We start from the raw sequence: 18,742 nt of genomic DNA on the forward strand, positions 1-18,742 counted from the left end.
TGGAAAAGAAGAAGTAAAGCTGTCACTGTTTGCAGATGACATGATACTATACATAGAGAATCCTAAAGATGCTACCAGAAAACTACTAGAGCTAATCAGTGAATTTGGTAAAGTAGCAGGATAAAAAATTAATGCACAGAAATCTCTGGCATTCCTATATACTAATGTTGAAAAATCTGAAAGAGAAATTAAGGAAACACTCCCATTTACCACTGCAACAAAAAGAATAAAATGCATAGGAATAAAGCTACCTAAGGAGACAAAAGACCTGTACGCAGAAAACTATAAGACACTGATGAAAGAAATTAAAGATGATACAGACAGACGGAGAGATATACCATGTTCTTGGATTGGAAGGATCAACATTATGAAAATGACTATACTACCCAAAGCAATCTACAGATTCAAAGCAATCCCTATCAAACTACCAATGGCATTTTTCACAGAACTAGAACAAAAAATTTCACAATTTGTATGGAAGCACAAAAGACCCTGAATAGCCAAAGCAATCTTGAGAAAGAAAAATGGAGCTGGAGGAATCAGGCTCCCTGACTTCAGACTATACTACAAAGCTACATTAATCAAGATAGTATGGTACTGGCACAAAAACAGAAATATAGATCAATGGAACAGGACAGAAAGCCCAGAGATAAATCCATGCACATATGGTCACCTTATCTTTGATAAAGGAGGAAAGACTATACAATGGAGAAAAGACAGCCTCTTCAATAAGTGGTGCTGGGAAAACTGGACAGCTACATGTAAAAGAATGAAATTAGACCACTCCCTAACACCATACACAAAAATAAACTCAAATTGGATTAAAGACCTAAATGTAAGGCCAGACACTATAAAACTCCTAGAGGAGAACGTAAGCCCAACACTATGACATAAATCACAGCAGGCTCCTTTTTGACCCACCTCCTAGAGAAATGGAAATAAAAACAAAAACAAATGGGACCTAATGAAACTTAAAAGCTTTTGCACAACAAAGGAAACCATAAACAAGACGAAAAGACAACCCTCAGAATGGGAGAAAATATTTGCAAATGAAGCAGCTAACAAAGGATTAATCTCCAAAATTTACAAGCAGCTCATGCAGCTCAATATCAAAAAAAGAAACAACACAATCCAAAAATGGGCAGAACACCTAAATAGACATTTCTCCAAAGAAGGTATACAGGTTGCCAAGAAACACATGAAAGGATGCTCAACATCACTGATCATTAAAGAAATGCAAATCAAAAGTACAATGAGGTATCACCTCACACCAGTCAGAATGGCCATCATCAAAAAATCTACAAACAATAAATGCTGGAGAGGGTGTGGAGAAAAGGGAACCCTCTTGCACTGCTGGTGGGAATGTAAATTGATACAGCCACTATGGAGAACAGTATGGAGGTTCCTTAAAAAACTAAAAATAGAACTATCATACGACCCAGCAATCCTACTACTGGGCATATACCCTGAGAAAACCATAATTCAAAAAGAGTCATGTACCAAAATGTTCATTGCAGCTCCATTTACAATAGCCAGGACATGGAAGCAACCTAAGTGTCCATCAACAGCTGAATGGATAAAGAAGATGTGGTACATATATACAATGGGATAATACTCAACCATAAAAAGAAATGAAATTGAGTTACTTGTAGTGAGGTGGATGGACCTAGAGTCTGTCATACAGGGTGAAGTAAGTCAGAAAAAGAAAAACAAATATAATATGCTAACACATATATATGGAATCTAAAAAAAAAAAAAAAGGTTCTGAAGAACCTAGGAGCAGGACAAGAATAAAGACGCAGACATAGAGAATGGACTTGAGGACATGGGGAGGGGGAAGGGTAAGCTGGGATGAAGTGAGAGAGTGGCATGGACATACATACACTACCAAACGTAAAATAGCTAGCTAGTGGAAAGCAGCCACATAGCACAGGGTGATCAGCTCGGTGCTTTGTGACCACCTAGAGCGGTGGGATGGGGAGGATGGGAGGGAGACGCAAGAGGGAGGAGATATGGTGTTATATGTATATGTATAGCTGATTCACTTTTTTATAAAGCAGAAACTATCACACCATTGTAAAGCAATTATACTCCAATAAAGATGTTAAAATAATAATAATAAAAAAACAAAAAAACTTCCCTCTTAGACCTACATCCCATAAGTTTTGATATGTCATGTTTTCATTTTCATCTGTCTCAGGATAGTTTTTGATTTCCCTTTTGATTTCTTCTTTGACCCGTTGGTTTTTCAGAGTGTATTAATTTTCACATGTTTGTGAATTTTCCATTTTTCCTCTTGTTACTGATTTCTAGTTTCATGTCATTGTGTTAAGAAATGATACTCAATGTGATTTCAGTCTTAAATTTGTTAAGACTTGTTTTGTGGTCCAACATATGATCTATCCTAAAGAATGTTACATATGCACTTGAAAAAAGTGCATGTTCTACTGCTGTTGGATGGAATGTTCTATATATGTTTGTTAGGTCTTTTCTGTATAATGTGTTGTTCAAGTCCAGTGTTTCCTTATTGCTTTTGTGTCTGGATGATCTATCCATTGTTGAAAGTGGGATATTGAAGTCTCCTACTGTTATTGTATTGCTACCTATTTCTCCCTTCAATTCTGTTAAAATTTGCTAAATATAATTAGGTGCTTTAATTTTGGGTGCATATATATTCACAAGTGTTATATCCTGTTATAGACTTACAAGTTCATATCCTGTTATGTATGAATTGATCTCCCCTGTCATTATATAAAAACCTTCTCTGTCTCTTGGTCAGTTTTTTACTTGAAGTCTGTTTTGTCTGTTATAAGTACAGCTACCCCTGCTTTCTTTTGGTTACTATTTGCATGGAATATCTTTTTCCATGCCTTCACTTTCAGCCTGTGTGTATCCTTAGAGATCAAGTGAGTCTCTTGTGGACAGCATATAGTTGGATCTTGTTTTTTTAATCCATTCAGCCACTCGATGTCTTTTGATTGGAAAATTTAATCCATTTAGTTTTAAAGTAATTATTAAAAGGTAAGGGCTTACTATTGCCATTTGGTTAATAGTTTTCTCACTATTTTATAGTTCCTTTGTTCCTTTCTCTTCTCTTGCTGTCTTCCTGGGTTTTTCAACTTCTGATGTATATTTTTTCATGTCTTAATAATTTTTAATGCCTTTCAGTTCTTTTTAGTAGGTTATGGTTCTGAAGTGTATTTGAGAATGGCTCTTTGACATGCTTCTATTTCCTTTATGGATATTGTTTTCCTCATTTTCCTTATAATAACTTTGTATGGAGATTGTGTTACTTTTCAGCTGTGCATCTTTATGTTTATTTACTGTTGCTGAACTTCTAGAATACTTATTTTGCATAGCTTTTCTAACCTCACAGAGCTTCTGCTTATGTTTTCCACTATTGTTCAAATATATGGCAGCTGGATTTCTGAGATTTCCTGACTCTTCTCCTACCAACCCCATTTTATCTTTATATGGATCTTCCTTTGGTCTCTGTTAATTCTGTCTTGATGATTTTTCATTCTACTCTCAGAAAATTCTCCTCAGTGGAGGCCCTATTCTGAAAAAGAGCCCTGGCTCTTCGGTTGGAGAATTAATGTGGCCTGCGCTGCCTTAGCCACTTCAAACCTTGCAGGTTTCTTGTACTTACCTGTTGTTGGAGTGGGGATGCATTTCCCTTTTCCAGCTACTGTTCTTTAATTGACTGGACACATTTTCCAGTGAATACCCACTGGATTTTTTGTGGTTCTCTTGGTATTAGGTCTGTTGTGCTCTTACAGTTTCTATAGGGGAGATAAAATTTTGCCTCTGTCCTCTAAGGGTTTTTGGCTAGGTCTGAGAATTAAATTGATGTAGGAAAGATTAACAGGCGAAAAGCATACAAATTTATTTAATATCAGTTTTATGTGGCATGGGAGCCCTTATAAGGAAATGAAGACCCAAAGAAGCAGTTAGAATCTAACATCTATACACTGAGTTGGTCAAACAGTAGTAAATTGTGAAAATGAGACAACACAAGGAGGTCATTAATCATAGAGCAGTGACTTGGGAGATAAGGGTTAGTTTACAAGGTTTGTTTTTACAGATTTCTTTTGGCTTCAGCTCCCATCCCTGGAGACAACAATATTACTTTCTTCCTGGTATAGAGAGAACATCTTCCATATGGGTGTTTTATCTCTTCCTTTCAGGGAGAAAAAGGGGAGATCAGCACACCCTACTTGTACCTGCTGTTTTTCAAGTGCATTAGCTCAAAATAATCCTTCTGCCAAGTGGCATATTTTGGAGTGAGTGGCACATTCTGCTACCCTTTGCTTCCCTTTATTCCTCCTGCATGGACAACAGTGATACACAGATCTTGTGGCTTTTGGTGTTTTTTCTATATCCATGTTTATTTTGGAGTTTGTGGGAAACTTTGCCTCATTTTATTTGTTTGCTTGTTCGTTTTGGTAAAGGCTGTCCATGGGTTTTTTATTTTGTTATCTAATTGCTTTGTCTGATTTTATGGGGGAATTTAGGAAGATCCAAAAGCTATGCTATCTGCTATTACCATCTTCTCAGAGTCCTATCAGTTGGGTTTTTTTTGTTTTTCCTTTTGCTTATTCCCAACAGGCTCTGAAAAATCTGAAGATAAAGTGCTTCTGCTTGATATGTTAGGTTCTATTATGACTATTTGATTAGTACACATTTCTGTGCCTAATAAAGACTCTTTAGTTATAGTGTTCATTTCCTTCATTAATGATTACTATAGAAAATTGAATGTCTAGAGCTAAAAAGAAAGTTTAGAGTCTGTGTCCTGGTGAGTTTTGTTTGTTTTTTAGCTGACTGTAGTTGTGAGTCTCATAACTTGATGAGTGACTGATTATTATGTCCCTATGCACTTATATATGACTTTGTGTTGCCCTTTCAGTAATTATATATGTAGTTATATATGGTCCTATGTTGCCCTCCTAGTGGTTCTCTCTTCCTTTCCTGTTTCACACGTCTTTTCCAAATGCTATATGCTGCTTATCTAAGTAACCTGTTATAGAAACAAAGGTCTTGCCATTTCTTAATTAATGACCATGGCTGCCCTAAACACTGTTACTGAGTGGAAGAAAACTATAGCAGAGACTAGTTTTATTCAAGTGCTTATTTTGTGCAATAGCTTTTACATTTCTTCCTGCTGAGGATTTTAAAAGCCGAATAATATTTTGTCACTCAGCATAAAATTTAGCATAATTGCTTATAATAATGCTATGACAGTCCAGTTTATTTTGATTTTTCCTATCAAAACATTAATATTCTCACTTTTAATGAGTTTATGGACTGGCAAGTGACACTGATCTGAATGAATGAATAAATGATTAAATAAATAATGAAGGAAAAAGGAAGACAGAGAGAGAGAAAGGGTATGTGTGCTTGCGTGTGTGTGTGTGTGTGTGTGTGTGTGTGTGTATTCAGGTTGTCTATTTCTTCTTGAGTGAGTTTTGGTGGCTTGTTATCTTTCAAGGAATTGGCCTATTTCATCTATGTTGATGAATTTATGGGTATAGAGTTATTTGTAGTGTTCCTTTATTACCTTTTAATGTATGGTAGGTCAGTAGTGATGTCTCTCTCCTCTTTCATATCTGATATTGATAATTTGTGTCTTCTCTCTTTTTTTGTTTGTCAGCCTGACTGAGCTTTATGTATTTTATTCATGTTTTCAAAGAATCAACTTTTAGTTTTACTGATTTTCTCTATTTTTCTGTTTTCAATTTTATTAATTTCTGCTCTAATATTAATTTTCTTTTTTCTGCTTAAATTTGTTTTAATTTGCTCTTCTTTTTCCAATTTCCTACAGAAGAAGCATAGGTTACTGATTTTAGTCATTCTTCCTTTTTTTCTAATGTATGCATTTAATGCTATATGTTTTGAACAAGGATTACATTTAAATTTTAGTGAAACCACATGGTTTATTGAGAAAGCTTCCTGAAAGAACAGGGTTCATGAGGCACATAAAAAAGAAAAATTTTGTTGAATTATGGGGTGTATATGACCGATTAGAAGTGAATAACAGTCTGGCAGGGGAAGGAATAGTTAGAACTCCATGTTTGCCAATGAAATTATGATGAAAGAAAAGGCATTAAAGATAACCTGTAAGGTGTATTATTTTCCACTAAACAATTATGTATTTGTATTTCATTTTTAAAACATTAGTGATGGTGATTAAAATCTCTGTGTAGTTGTCACTGAAAAGAACAGTGTTTGACTACAGTGTACATACTTAAATGCCTTTTTAAAGACATCATCGTGATGTAGTCTGTGTCTAATATATATCACCTGCACAGTTTTCTTATTTAACTTATAGGTGGTAGTTACCATCATAGGAGAAGCATGTATCTACTTGACTGATTCTTATGTTTTCTTTTCTTGCAGAAATGCTGAGCCGATTGTCAGGATTAGCAAATGTTGTTTTGCATGAATTATCAGGAGATGAAACTGATGAGAATATGAGGGCTTCCTTAGAACCTGTGAGTAGCTCTGTTCTGAATTGAACTAATGAGAAATATGTTCCGTGTTCTTCTGAAGACAAGAATTTAAGATAGAAGGGTGTGAGCAGGCTTCCTTGTGCTAGGTGGAAGAGAAGACTAAGAAAAATATTGAGACTTTGTAAATGATCCTGTTCCTGTAAGTTTGTAGCCTATGAGACACAGTGATGGGAATCAAGTCCTGGATGAGATTAGAAAGATTGTCCTCATTTGTCCCCCTGGGGCTTACTTAGTGCTAGATTGTTTTAACTCCTCGGATATGTATTCCTGTTTCATAGGAAAAGTTTGAAACAACAAATGGTGGAACTGGAGCACCTTTTGGGTTTCAGACCATCTGTTTGCTATTGTAAATTCATCTATCACTTCTCTTATAGTTTGTATTGTATTTTTTTGAAGGTCACATAGGACTCAAAAAAAGTCCTTTCACTTTCTTAAAAGACAAGCAGTATTCCCTGGTGATTAAGAGAATTTTTTTTTTTTTTTAAACTGAATTGCAGAGCATGAATTCGATTGTTTTGGTTTTTTTTTATAGCTACTTTATTTATTTATTTATTTATTTTTGGCTGTGTTGGGTCCTCGGTTCGTGCGAGGGCTTTCTCCAGTCACGGCAAGCGGGGGCCACTCCTCATCGCAGTGCGCGGGCCTCTCACTACCGCGGCCCCTCCCGTTGCGGGGCACAGGCTCCAGACGCGCAGGCTCAGTAGTTGTGGCTCACGGACCCAGCCGCTACGCGGCATGTGGGATCCTCCCAGACCAGGGCTCGAACCCGTGTCCCCTGCATTAGCAGGCAGACTCTCAACCACTGCGCCACCAGGGAAGCCCAAAAGAATTTTATTCAACTACTTTCTTAATTTTAAATTTTGAGCTCTTCCACTAAATGTTTCGTGATCTTTGCTTCCCTTTATTTTTCTCTTTGGTAAAATTAGTATGATAAGACTGTAAATGAGATAATATTTGTAAAATGGTTAACATTAACAAAATACTTAATATATATTGCAATGGCTATGATAATAGTTATTGGTTAGTAATAATATTGGGTAATAACTAATATTGGGTAGTTATTATTGGAAAGATTTCTTTTTAAAATTAAAAAAATTTTTTATTTTTATTTCCTCTGCCAGGTAAGTATGAGCGTGTCCCTGTCCATCCCTGCACAGCCTTAGACACCTTACAGTGTACACACATGCTCACTTTGCTCCCCCTCCCTACCCATTCCCCCTCCTCCACCCTCCACCATCCTCCACACCCCCTCCTTTTCCACAACTCTCAGCCCCTCCAAACAACTCTTCTAATAATATCCAAGCAACATCTCTGGAGGACTTCCACAGCCCAGGGCATTCAGTCCCCGGGAATTTTACCACTAGGCTGCAAGATTTACATAAGCCAAGCCCCATTCTTGACAACTAAGGCTCCTCCTTTACTCCAACCCATACCCTGCCCCTGGGTCCTCATCTCCTTGGAAAGATTTCTTAAGTAAGGATATGAGTTGGACAAGAGATAAGATAAAGTTGGAATGAAGGAACTCCTGTTTGGAAGCTGATACCTTTTCCCTTGTAAATTGGCAACTTTTTGTCTAAATACCAGGAATTACCCCAAGAATCTGACATGGAGTTTAATGATAGAACACAAGAGGATGTTCTGGAGCGCCTGGCTTATACAGAGCAGTTGGTGCAGGAACTAAAAGAAATCATTGGACAGAAGGATGCTCAACTACAGCAGAAGGATGAAATTCTACAGGTACCACTGTCCTTTCTTGCCAAGCACTTGATAAAAGACATAACAGTCACTTTGATTTTTTTCTTCACTTAGATTATTAGAGAATCTGATTTCCCTACTAGTCTAAGATGATGCCTACTGAGAATAACTTGTTATATGCTGGATAAGTGATGAATAAGCATTTGTGTATTTACCATCATTGTTCTCTGACAGGAAGAAAGAAAAGCTGCTGATAACAAAATTAAAAAACTAAAACTTCATGCTAAGGCCAAATTAACTTCTTTGAATAAACACATAGAAGAGATGAAGGCACAAGGAGGGACTGTTCTGTCCACAGAACCTCAGTCAGAGGAGCAACTCTCCAAGGTATGGTGACTGGGTATAATATACATTTTCTGAGTAGAAAAAGGCTCTCATTATAGCAGATCTTCACTAATCACAAAAATTTATGAAGCTAAAGTAATGCAGCACTAAATGCAGTCCTTTTTTAAAAAAAATATTTATTTATTTATTTGGCTGTGCTGGGTCTTAGTTGCAGCACATGGGATCTTTGTTGTGGCATGCGAGATCTTTTATTTGTGGCATGCAGGATCTTTAGTTGCGGCATGCAAACTCTTAGTTGTGACATGTGGGATCTAGTTCCCTGACCAGGGATCGAACCCAGGCCCCCTGCATTGCGAGCTCTGTGTCTTAGCCACTGGACCACCAGGGAAGTCCCCAGTACCGTCCTTTCTTTTTGAGCTTGCAGTCTAGCTGGGCTATGGGCCAAACACAGAATAAAAGGCCAACAGAAAATATGGAAATTAAATATTAGTTGTGACCTAGACTTTCAGGGAGTTAAAAAGGCTAACAGGAAGAAAAAAAAAATTAAATTGAGGCATTTAAGTAGGAGAGACACATAGCTTTTGGAGGAGTTTTATCTTTAGTTAGAAGATTAAACTAGGTGAACTCTAAGGTTTCTCCCACCTCTGAAATTCTTTAGTTCAGTGACTTGATACAGAATATTCTTTGTCTTTATATGGCCACATAATAGTATATTAAAGTTTCATGCATTGTGGGCTTAATCAGCTAGATTACTTTGGGCTCCTCTAAGTCATGCTCTGTAGGTTTATGACTGCCACCAACAAAAACGTTCAAGGTTGGGGATGGAGAGAGGAGTGAGGAAAGTGCCTATGCCTTTTGAGGAATAGAGCATTGTCCTAATACTTGTTCTTATTACCTTTCCTCTATGGTTAAACCCCAAATATTCACATTCAGCCAGCTAGTTAGAGAACAAGAAACTTCAGTTGTTTGGAGAGTTTGGTATAGAATACAGAGAGGCCAGCACATCACAGTACACATTACCAGTTTGCTTAGATGTAACTCTACGTAAGAAACCTTTTAATTTTTTCTTAGATTTCACCCTGTTTTATTTTTTGACCCACTAGTATTCTTATTCACAATGATTTTAGTTTTTGGGAAATGAGATTTTAATCAGTTCTCTAGGCACAACCTTTGGGGTCACTAGTTAGCTCACTAGTACTGTGGTTAGTCTTTCCTTCCTGGGTGTAATGCTCAGAAGATATTACTTTTCCTGAATTGATAGCCTTATTTAACTTCTCAAAGCTTATTTTAGAAGCTTCTCTTACTCTTCTCGACTAATGTATTCATTTTGATTCTTCTTTTCTTACTTTTTGTTTTTTTCCTCTCATTATTCTTTCTTCCCCCTGGCTGTGGGAGCACCAACCTGTCTCTCCCCATATGGCTTTGTTTCTTTTAACTTTTCCCTCTGCTATGTTGTTAGATTTTTAAATCATCCATTTTATACTCTGCCTTTTTTTTTTTAAAGCTCTGAGACCTTAAACAAATTAGCATCGTGTAGCTTCATTTCCTTCCTCTGTTAAATAAAAGTGTCGGATTAAATGATTTCTAAGTTCCAGCAATCAGTCACAGCAGCTTTTTAACTACTGTATACCCATGACAGAGCTTGATAGTCTCTGGAAAGCGTAGTTGAAGAAATGATGGCAATCCTCAGATACTTGACTATTATGTGGAAGAAAATGTAAAATTATTCTGTGTGGTTCCAATAAGCAGACTAGGTTCATTTTGGGGGTTAGGGGCTGGTGGTGACTTCAGATGAGAGGTAGAATCTGGTTCAGTCGAAGGAAGAGATTTTGGAAAAAAATAGATTATTGAAATATTTGAATTCTTCCCCCCACCCTGCCACTGTCTCTTTTATGATGCTTTGCCCCTCACTTAGCAGCTGTGTTTTCCTGAATTCTGTCCTCTAGTTCTTCAAGGCAGTGAGACTATGAGTTTTCTGTTATGTTTTACTCCTGTATGTCACTGACTGGTTTTGCCCTCAGACTAAAAACTATAAAAATGGGAAACATGGTGCCATTACTTCCAAGTATTGACTCCCCTCTGGTATCTTCCTGCTTTTGGTTGCTCTCCAGCATTTTCAGATAGCTGTTTTTCTATATTGTCCAGTTTATAGTGGTTATCTGAGGGAGGATGGTTCTAATAGGAACTACTTGGCCATACTGAAACTGGAAAACTCTTAAGATTCCTTCCTTGTTGTTACGTCAGGTGTTATTTTTTGCTCCCATCAGTTGGATAACACTATAATCAAATGGCTGTATAGGGCAAATTAGATTCTTTTATTTAAATGACTTTATCTCCTGCGTTTTCAGCTTGACAAGAGTTCTACAGAAGAAGAGATGGAAGTAGAAAAGATAAAACATAAACTCGAGGAGAAGGAGGAACTAATTAGCAGTTTGCAAGCCCAGCTTAGCCAGGCACAGGCAGAGCAAGCTACACAGGTAGGGGTGTAAGTCACCTCATAATCATTAAGTTAACAAATCACTAAAGCCCAATGGATTATTATATGACTAATAACATTAGTTCTATAATATTTGTCTATGAATCTATCAATTTCCTTCCTTCCTTCTTCCTTTTCCTTCTCTTTCCTCCCTTCCTTCTTTCCCCACTAAGTCTAGTAACTAGACTGTGCATTGGTGTTTGTCATCCATGGTTGATATTTGTAGATACCCAGTATGCTTTTTCAATATTTGGTTTTGCACATTTTTATTTCAGAAGAGTTTTCTTGAATTATATAGCTGTAGTATTTAGTCTGTTTTCTTCTTTGGGGACTTCTATTATCCATATGTTCCATCTTTGATTATCTTCCATTTTGTCACTTTTGGTTCCTTTTTACCTCTTCATTTTCAAAAGTTTCTTCTTTTTTTTTCTTATTTTATTTAAGGCATTCTATTTTATGGTTATTTACTTTTGTGTTCCTTCTTGTTTTGTGTTCTTTTCTGAAATGAATTTTCAGAATTCATTTTGATTCAGAAGAATCAAATTTTTCCTGAATTCTGTCACTTCATTTCTGAGTTTTTCTAATTCTCATTTTTTAATTTTATTCTTTCATGTCTTGTATAATTTTCTTAATTTTTTAAACACCTGTTGAAATAAATTGCAATTTTGATTTTTTTAAAATTAATTAATTACTTTTATTGGAGTATAGTTGCTTTACAATGTAGTGTTAGTTTCTACAGCAAAGTGAATCAGCTATACGTATACTTATATCCCCTCTTTTTTGGATTTCCTTCCCATTTAGGTCACCACAGAGCATTGAGTAGAGCTCCCTATGCTATACAGTCGGTTCTCATTAGTTATCTATTTTATACATAGTAGTGTATATATGTCAATCCCAATCTCACAATCCATCCCATCCCCACTTCCCCCTTTGGTATCCATACTCGATTTGGTTTTTGAGCATGCCTGTGGTATGCTTTTCTCACCTGCTCCTTAGTTTTCTTTTTTTTTAATAATAACTTTGGATGGGATTTGACCTTGATCATTTTATGTTTCTTATTTTTGTGTGAAATTAATTTTCCTAAACTTTTAGAAGGAGGCTTGATTCAGGAAAACTTTTTTTATTTAACAGACTTTTTTCTTTTGTTGTTTTTGTGTTGTGTTCAAAGATAAGGCAGGTGGATTTCTGAGACTTCCTGGCTTTCTTCTTCCTGCCCTTCACTCTGGTCTATACCAAATTTGCTCAATAGTAATATAATGTGGGTCATGTGTATAATTTTAAATTTTTTAGCAGCTACATTACAAAAGGTAAAGAAGAAACAGGTAAACTTAATTTTAACAATATATTTAATTTAGTTCAATTTATTAAAAGTATACTTTTAAGATTAATATAAAATTATTTTTGTGTAAATTTATAATCTTTTTTCTGCACTAAGTCTGAAATTTGGTGTGTATTTTATATTATATATCAATTTGGATGCTAAATTTTCATTGGAAATACTTCATCTGTGTTTAGATTTCATAAAATTTTCAATTGAGAAAATAGATTCATATACTCAAGTTGTTCCATGCATATATAGAAACTTTCTAATAACTGAACTGAGTGCTGAAACATCATTTTCCTTTAATATTTGCATCCACGTCTAGAAACTGGTTAATTATTTAGAATCGTTAATTTGACTTTGAAAAACATATCAGCTTTAAAGCTACATCTGTGAGAAATGAAAGCACATGTCCACATAAAGACTTGTATATGCATGTTCATAGCAGCTTTACTTGTGAAACCAAAAACTAGAAACAACATGTCTATCAACAGGAGAATATTTAAACACACAATGGAATACTACTTAGAAATAAAAAGGAATAAACTATGCATCGGTAGTACACCTTTATTTTAAACTTAAAAGTGTGTCTATACTTATTTTTGAACTAGAAAAATAATTCAATAAAAATAAGTATATTTTAATTACCAATTATGATTTACATAGGTATTAACTGTTATTCATGCTCTCTGCATAAAGTATTCTAATAAACACATCACATAGGTGTGTAGGAAAAAAATTATTTAAATGGAATCAATCCATTGCCACTGGCTAGATAGCTGGTATGTTTATTATAACACTAGGAGCAACATGGACACTTATTACTTGCACAACAATTCAGCAGTATATTATGTGATGCAACAAGTAAAGTGAAATATAATCATACCAAAACACAATTGTATTTAATGGAAAAATAATTTATACTTAAGTTAATTAAAATTAAATAATATTAATAATTAAATTTCTCATTTACATTAAGCATATTTCAAGCCCTTGATAGCCACATGAATTGATATATGAAAATATCATAGTTGACAATGAATAGTATAGCACGTGTATAGCCCTTTGTCTTCTATTTCTGTTATCCCTATTCTGTTTAATTTCTATTTCACACCTAGAAGTCTTTTCTTGGTGCAGTCGGTGTCTTGGAAGGCAGCCCTGAGGAGTTAGTTTTGAGACTTCAGCTGGGCCAGATTGTTCTAGCACTTTTGTCCTTTTTTCTGTGGACCCCTTGCGTTCAGCCAGTATTGGAGAATGGGAAAGCCCTGCCAATTTAAGCTGTTGTTCTAAGATTGGCCAACTGTGCTTTCCAATAAGAATTTACTGGCTATTTGGAGGTTTTCCTGTTCTCAAGGCCATCAGATGTTGCTCTGTGGCTGCCTTCTTCCTATTGTACAGACTCTAATACCAGAGTCTTTTGGTGGCTTGTCTCTACCTACTTGTATTTTGGGGTTTGTAGTACTACCTTCCTAATTTATTGTAAATATTGTCCATGGGTTTTTGATTTTATTATCTAGTTGTACTGTCTGGTTCTATGTGAGGATTCAGAGAAATTGAGCAACTGCTGCTATTGTTTCTGTTTTCCTCTGACAAATAATTTTGATAATTAAAAAAAAACAAACAAACACAGTACATGCAATTCCCTTCAGTGTTAAGTAGAAATTAGAAGGATATTGGTAGGTATTTAGGGCAAATGAGAAAGGGTGGTCCAAGAATTAAGAGTGCCAATTCTTTTGCTTAAATATTTTTTTCTTCTATGTCTTCAGTTTGCTAAGAGTTCAACAGAGATGGAAGAATTTTTAATGATGAAGAAACAGCTCCAAGAGAAGGAGGAACTCATTAGCACTTTGCAAACCCAGCTCAGCCAGACACAGGCAGAGCAAGCTGCTCAGGTAGGGTGGAAGGTACCTCAGAATCATTAGAATAAAGATCATGAAAGTTTAAGATTATTACATGACAAGTCAATTCAGACAGTCTATTTTTAAAACTTTAGTAGATGAAAGTATAGTAGCTAGAATGTTACAGTAGAAATTAGAAGGGTGTGGTAGTAGAAGAAATTAGAAGTGTTATTTACCTTGATGAATACACCATAGCTTAATTTATGACTGTTTCTTAGTTCCACAGGCCCAGAAACTTGGTTTTAATAGCACACAGAGATTCGGTCTTTTAGGAAGGAATGAGCTTATGCTAAGTTCAAAAGAGACTGTTAGATAAACCAAAAGAAATACAAGTGATTAGGTCCATTATTTCTTTATAGTAAAATCTTAATGATAAGTTAAATTATAGTCAGAAGATTACTTAGTGATTATGTAATGAGAAAGTGGCATAGGTTATGTGATTCAATGTTAAAAGGCACCAGTATGTGACTTTCTTCTTCATAGTTATTTCTGCTAACAGGACCAGACTGTTTGGACTGGCATCCTCAACTCTTTCTCTCTATTTTTCTAAATTTCCAGTTTGACCACCCACTCGTATTTTACCTTTGAGAATGCTTTTGACTCAAGAAACATTTTTTTTTTTCTTTTTTCCCTCAAGTGCCTTTGTATAATAGCTAATCTTATCCATTGGGTGTTTGGTGTTTACTTTATTGATAACTTGTAGTATTAGTGGTGCTCTCTGTCTACGGATGACCTACTGCTGTGTATACATTTAAAACTGGATATCCTAAAATCCTTAGTTTTACCTATTAGCTTTTATTGTGTCCTTTTTTGTACACTTTATACAATGTAGGATGGAGAAATACAAAATATTTTTACCGAGTGGCTTAAAACATGGCAAGCCAAGATACACACACACACACACACACACACACACACACACACACACACACTATGATGGATCTGTTAATACATTTATGTGTATTAACAGATCCATCGTAATACAAGCCATTCAGAATGTGCATCACAAGCAACAATACAAACTGAAAGTATTTTGAGAAGTGAAAGGGGTTACTTGCATGTGACAACCAAGGAAGGTTACGTGGAAAACTCAGGATTTAGGTAAAACTATGATGGATAGATAATATAGTTTCAACAAGGTGGGGAAAGGTATTCCAATTGTGGGGAATGGTGTGAGCAAAGTCTCTGGAAAGAGAATATGGTACATTTATGGGAAAGGATGTGTAGATGTGTTTGGCTCATGAAGGACTCCAATGCCTATACATTTGAAACACAGGATTTCAAATTCATAGTGATTTCAGAATTCAGATAATCAAAAATATTATGAAGATTTTTTTTCTCCGACCTAGAAGGAGAGCCAAGGTTGGTTCAAGGTGTCACAAATTGAAAAATCAATAATAGTTGAAGGACCTGTGCAAAATGGACACGCTAAGAGCTGTTTGGCATGCTTAACCACAGATCTTAAGGAAATGAATAAGCAGGTGCGCGCGCGCACCTACACACACACACAAAACCTATGAACAAAACAAAAACACTGCTACCGAGCAACTCACAACCAGTCAATTTATTTCCATTTCATTTTGTTAAGAGCCAGTTACAAATGAGGGTGATCTAGAAGCCTGAAAGTAATGACAGTTGAAAATAGCTGTCTGGGGAGGTGGTGTGGATTTGGATGGAAATATACCAAGTTCTTTGGTAGAAGCAATTCTTTGAAAATGAGATCTGAAGGAAAGATTTGTATTTCCAGTTGTAGAGAATCTTGAGTAAAAGATACATTAGTTTGAAGTTTATATTTATAGGGCATGAGAATTTCACTGAAACTTTTTGAGCGTGAGTGTGATATTCAAAGAATTGTCTAGGGCTTAACAGGAATCTAACTTTGTATGTTTAATATTCTAATCTCCTTAGATCTTTTAAAAATATACCTCTTGTATATTTAAACACTTCTATTAACCATGCAAATACAGTTTTTATTCAAAATTTATGTTTAGACTGACATCTGAATTTGATGATAGGCTTTCTCTCTCATTCCGAAGTTAGCATCAAAGCCTATCTCTCTTCCAAAATTCTCATCCTTGGCATTCAAAATTTAATCTGAAAAACCTATTGTCTATCAATTCTCAGTGTCTGTGTTTGGAGAATAGTCTGTGAGTTTTGTTTGTGCGATATTCTGGGAGTGTAACTTGTATAGTTTCTCTGGTGTGTGTCTTCAGTTGAGTTCCATGCAGCAGGTGGTCCGAGAGAAAGATGCCCGCTTTGAGACACAAGTTCGTCTTCATGAAGATGAGCTTCTTCAGTTAGTAACCCAGGCAGATGTGGAAACAGAGATGCAACAGGTGTGTTGCTAAAACCTAGTAGAATGATTGTAGTTTTGGTTAACATTTAATTAAGTTATCACAGCCACTTTTCCACCCTTACCCACTGCTCTTCACTTGGTCTGGGTTTGCTCATTAATTGCCTTCTTTTTTGGTGTTCTCTTCTGTTGCATATTGCTTATTTATTTTCCCTTACCTTGCCTCTTACCCCTCTAATCAGGTTGTCACTACTCAAAAGCTGAGTTTAATTGGCAAATGTATGTGGTAGTCAGAAATTGGTTTCTCTTCAGTTTGCTGATTGTATCTACCTTTGTGCATTGAAAACCTGATCCAAAGCTTCAAAAACAATGAAGTCAGTTTTAAACTTTAGAAAATTTAAAGATAAAAAGCAGTGATTTTGAAGCCATAAGGTCTTTTATTAACTCATTCATTTTTTTTTAATTCATTGAGTAATTTTTGAAAATTGGCTTCATTGTTTTTAAGTTTATCATCTACTAACTCAAAAGTATCTGTTTCTGTTTAGTATGTAGTGCAGTGTGGTACCCAAAGGCACTCCAGTGGTATTTCATGGCTGATTCATTTAATTGTTTTTGAGTGAAAACTTCTTCCAAGTTCTAGGCAATCCTTCAGAATATACCACTAAATAAAGTTTCAGAATATAGCACTTTTTAAAGTAGAATATTAATATATACATGTATCATTGACTTATTCATTCAACAAATGTTTATCAAGTGCCTGTCCCATGCATGAAACTAGAAGAGAAATGGTTCTTGCCTATAGAGAATATTCTCTTTGGTGAGTGGGATATACGTGTACCTATGTTATTTAGGTACAGGACATGACTATATAATTTTAAAAGTGGATATGTGTAATAAATATCTAATTATTAGAAAGGCTCCCTAATTCAGGGACTTCCTTGTGTCAGTTTGGTTGTCGTTGGTGCTCTGAAGAAGACATTTTTGGAGATTCTTTGTTGCTGCTGGATGGGAAGCATGGCATGCTGGTGTCCGACCCTTTAATCTGTCATCCTCAACATCTAAAAATCTTAAGTACACAAGTCTACCTGACATTTTGAAAGGTAAGCAGATAATGACGCTCATGTGTTAGCACATTATGTCTAAACGTTTTCTTCTCAGAAATTGAGGGTGCTGCAGAGGAAGCTTGAGGAGCATGAAGAAGCCTTGTTGGGCCGTGCTCAGGTTGTGGACCTGCTGCAACAGGAGCTGACTGCTGCCGAACAGAGAAACCAGGTACTGCCTTGTGATCTCTACTACCTGCCTTGGGAGTATTCATTTCCACTTTAGTTTGCCAGGCAGCAGGTATAAAATCCTGTTAGAAGCCTTCAGAGAATTGATGCCATTTATTCATTCTTTCAACAAATTCCCTGTGCTTAAGTGGTGGTAATACTATGATGAGCAAAATATATACAGTTCCTTCCCTCATGAGGCTTACATTTCACATCTTTTATTGTTGTTCTTTTCCTTTGTGATTTTAGGTCTAGGGTCCTAGTTTCTTTAGAATGTCATATTTTCCTCTAAGGAGTTTCTTTTCTGTCAGTTTACCCCTTCTCTGTCTTCAATGGTTCTTGTGCTTTATGTACTGTCCCTTCTTTGTTTGTTTTGTTGTTTAACTTTATGTTGGTTTGAAATAATCCCACCATGCAATATTCCCTTAAATTTAAAGGTGATTAAGGATGCTGATGTTCTAAAATCTTAAACTCAGGTATCCTATTCCCTGACTGTAGCTCATCCTGTCATTCCCTTTCTTAGGCTGTCCTGACTTTCATTCTCATGAAGATTCCTTGATCCTTTCATGTGTTGCTCTGGTATGTTGGTTCTTTCTTGGCCTCGCTCCTTTCCTTATCTGGTATAGATCTGCGACTGACCATTTGGACTACTCCTTCACCAGCCCTTGGAGTCCCTGTGTCCCTGCCCCTTCACATCCAGGGAGCCAAATCCTAATGTGGAATCGGTGCTATGGTCCACATTTTCTGCTTGTTCATCTGGATCCTGCATGCTGCTGGAGAAAGTCATATCCTTTCTTCTTAATTTTCAACTCTCCTTGAGAAGGACTGTCTTTCTTGCATAGAAACATGTTCCCATATCTCCAGTTCTAACAGAACCCATACCCTGACCCTGAGTCCCCTTTCTGGCTGTCATTGGATAGTCAGGTTCAAATCCCAG

At 36.0% G+C, this 18,742-nt stretch overlaps 1 protein-coding gene across 13 annotated transcripts in view; it reads left to right on the top strand.

Annotated features, from left to right (window-relative positions):
* The window catches only part of GOLGB1 (golgin B1), an 86,749-nt gene that overhangs the window by 13,928 nt on the left and 54,079 nt on the right, over positions 1-18,742 (top strand). For 6 of the 13 annotated variants that reach the window (XM_036849618.1, XM_036849617.1, XM_036849613.1 and 3 more), the window contains exons 2-8: positions 6,397-6,491; positions 8,094-8,246; positions 8,439-8,591; positions 10,898-11,026; positions 14,113-14,238; positions 16,458-16,580; positions 17,696-17,809. In XM_036849618.1, the coding sequence (XP_036705513.1) occupies positions 6,399-6,491; positions 8,094-8,246; positions 8,439-8,591; positions 10,898-11,026; positions 14,113-14,238; positions 16,458-16,580; positions 17,696-17,809 (891 nt within the window). In that variant the 5' untranslated portion in view covers positions 6,397-6,398. The remainder of the gene's footprint in view (positions 1-6,396; positions 6,492-8,093; positions 8,247-8,438; positions 8,592-10,897; positions 11,027-14,112; positions 14,239-16,457; positions 16,581-17,695; positions 17,810-18,742) is intronic. The other 7 variants (XM_036849607.1, XM_036849609.1, XM_036849610.1 and 4 more) reach the window with 5 other exon arrangements.

This window comes from Balaenoptera musculus, chromosome 4 (assembly GCF_009873245.2).
Source record: "Balaenoptera musculus isolate JJ_BM4_2016_0621 chromosome 4, mBalMus1.pri.v3, whole genome shotgun sequence".
NCBI lineage: Eukaryota > Metazoa > Chordata > Mammalia > Artiodactyla > Balaenopteridae > Balaenoptera > Balaenoptera musculus.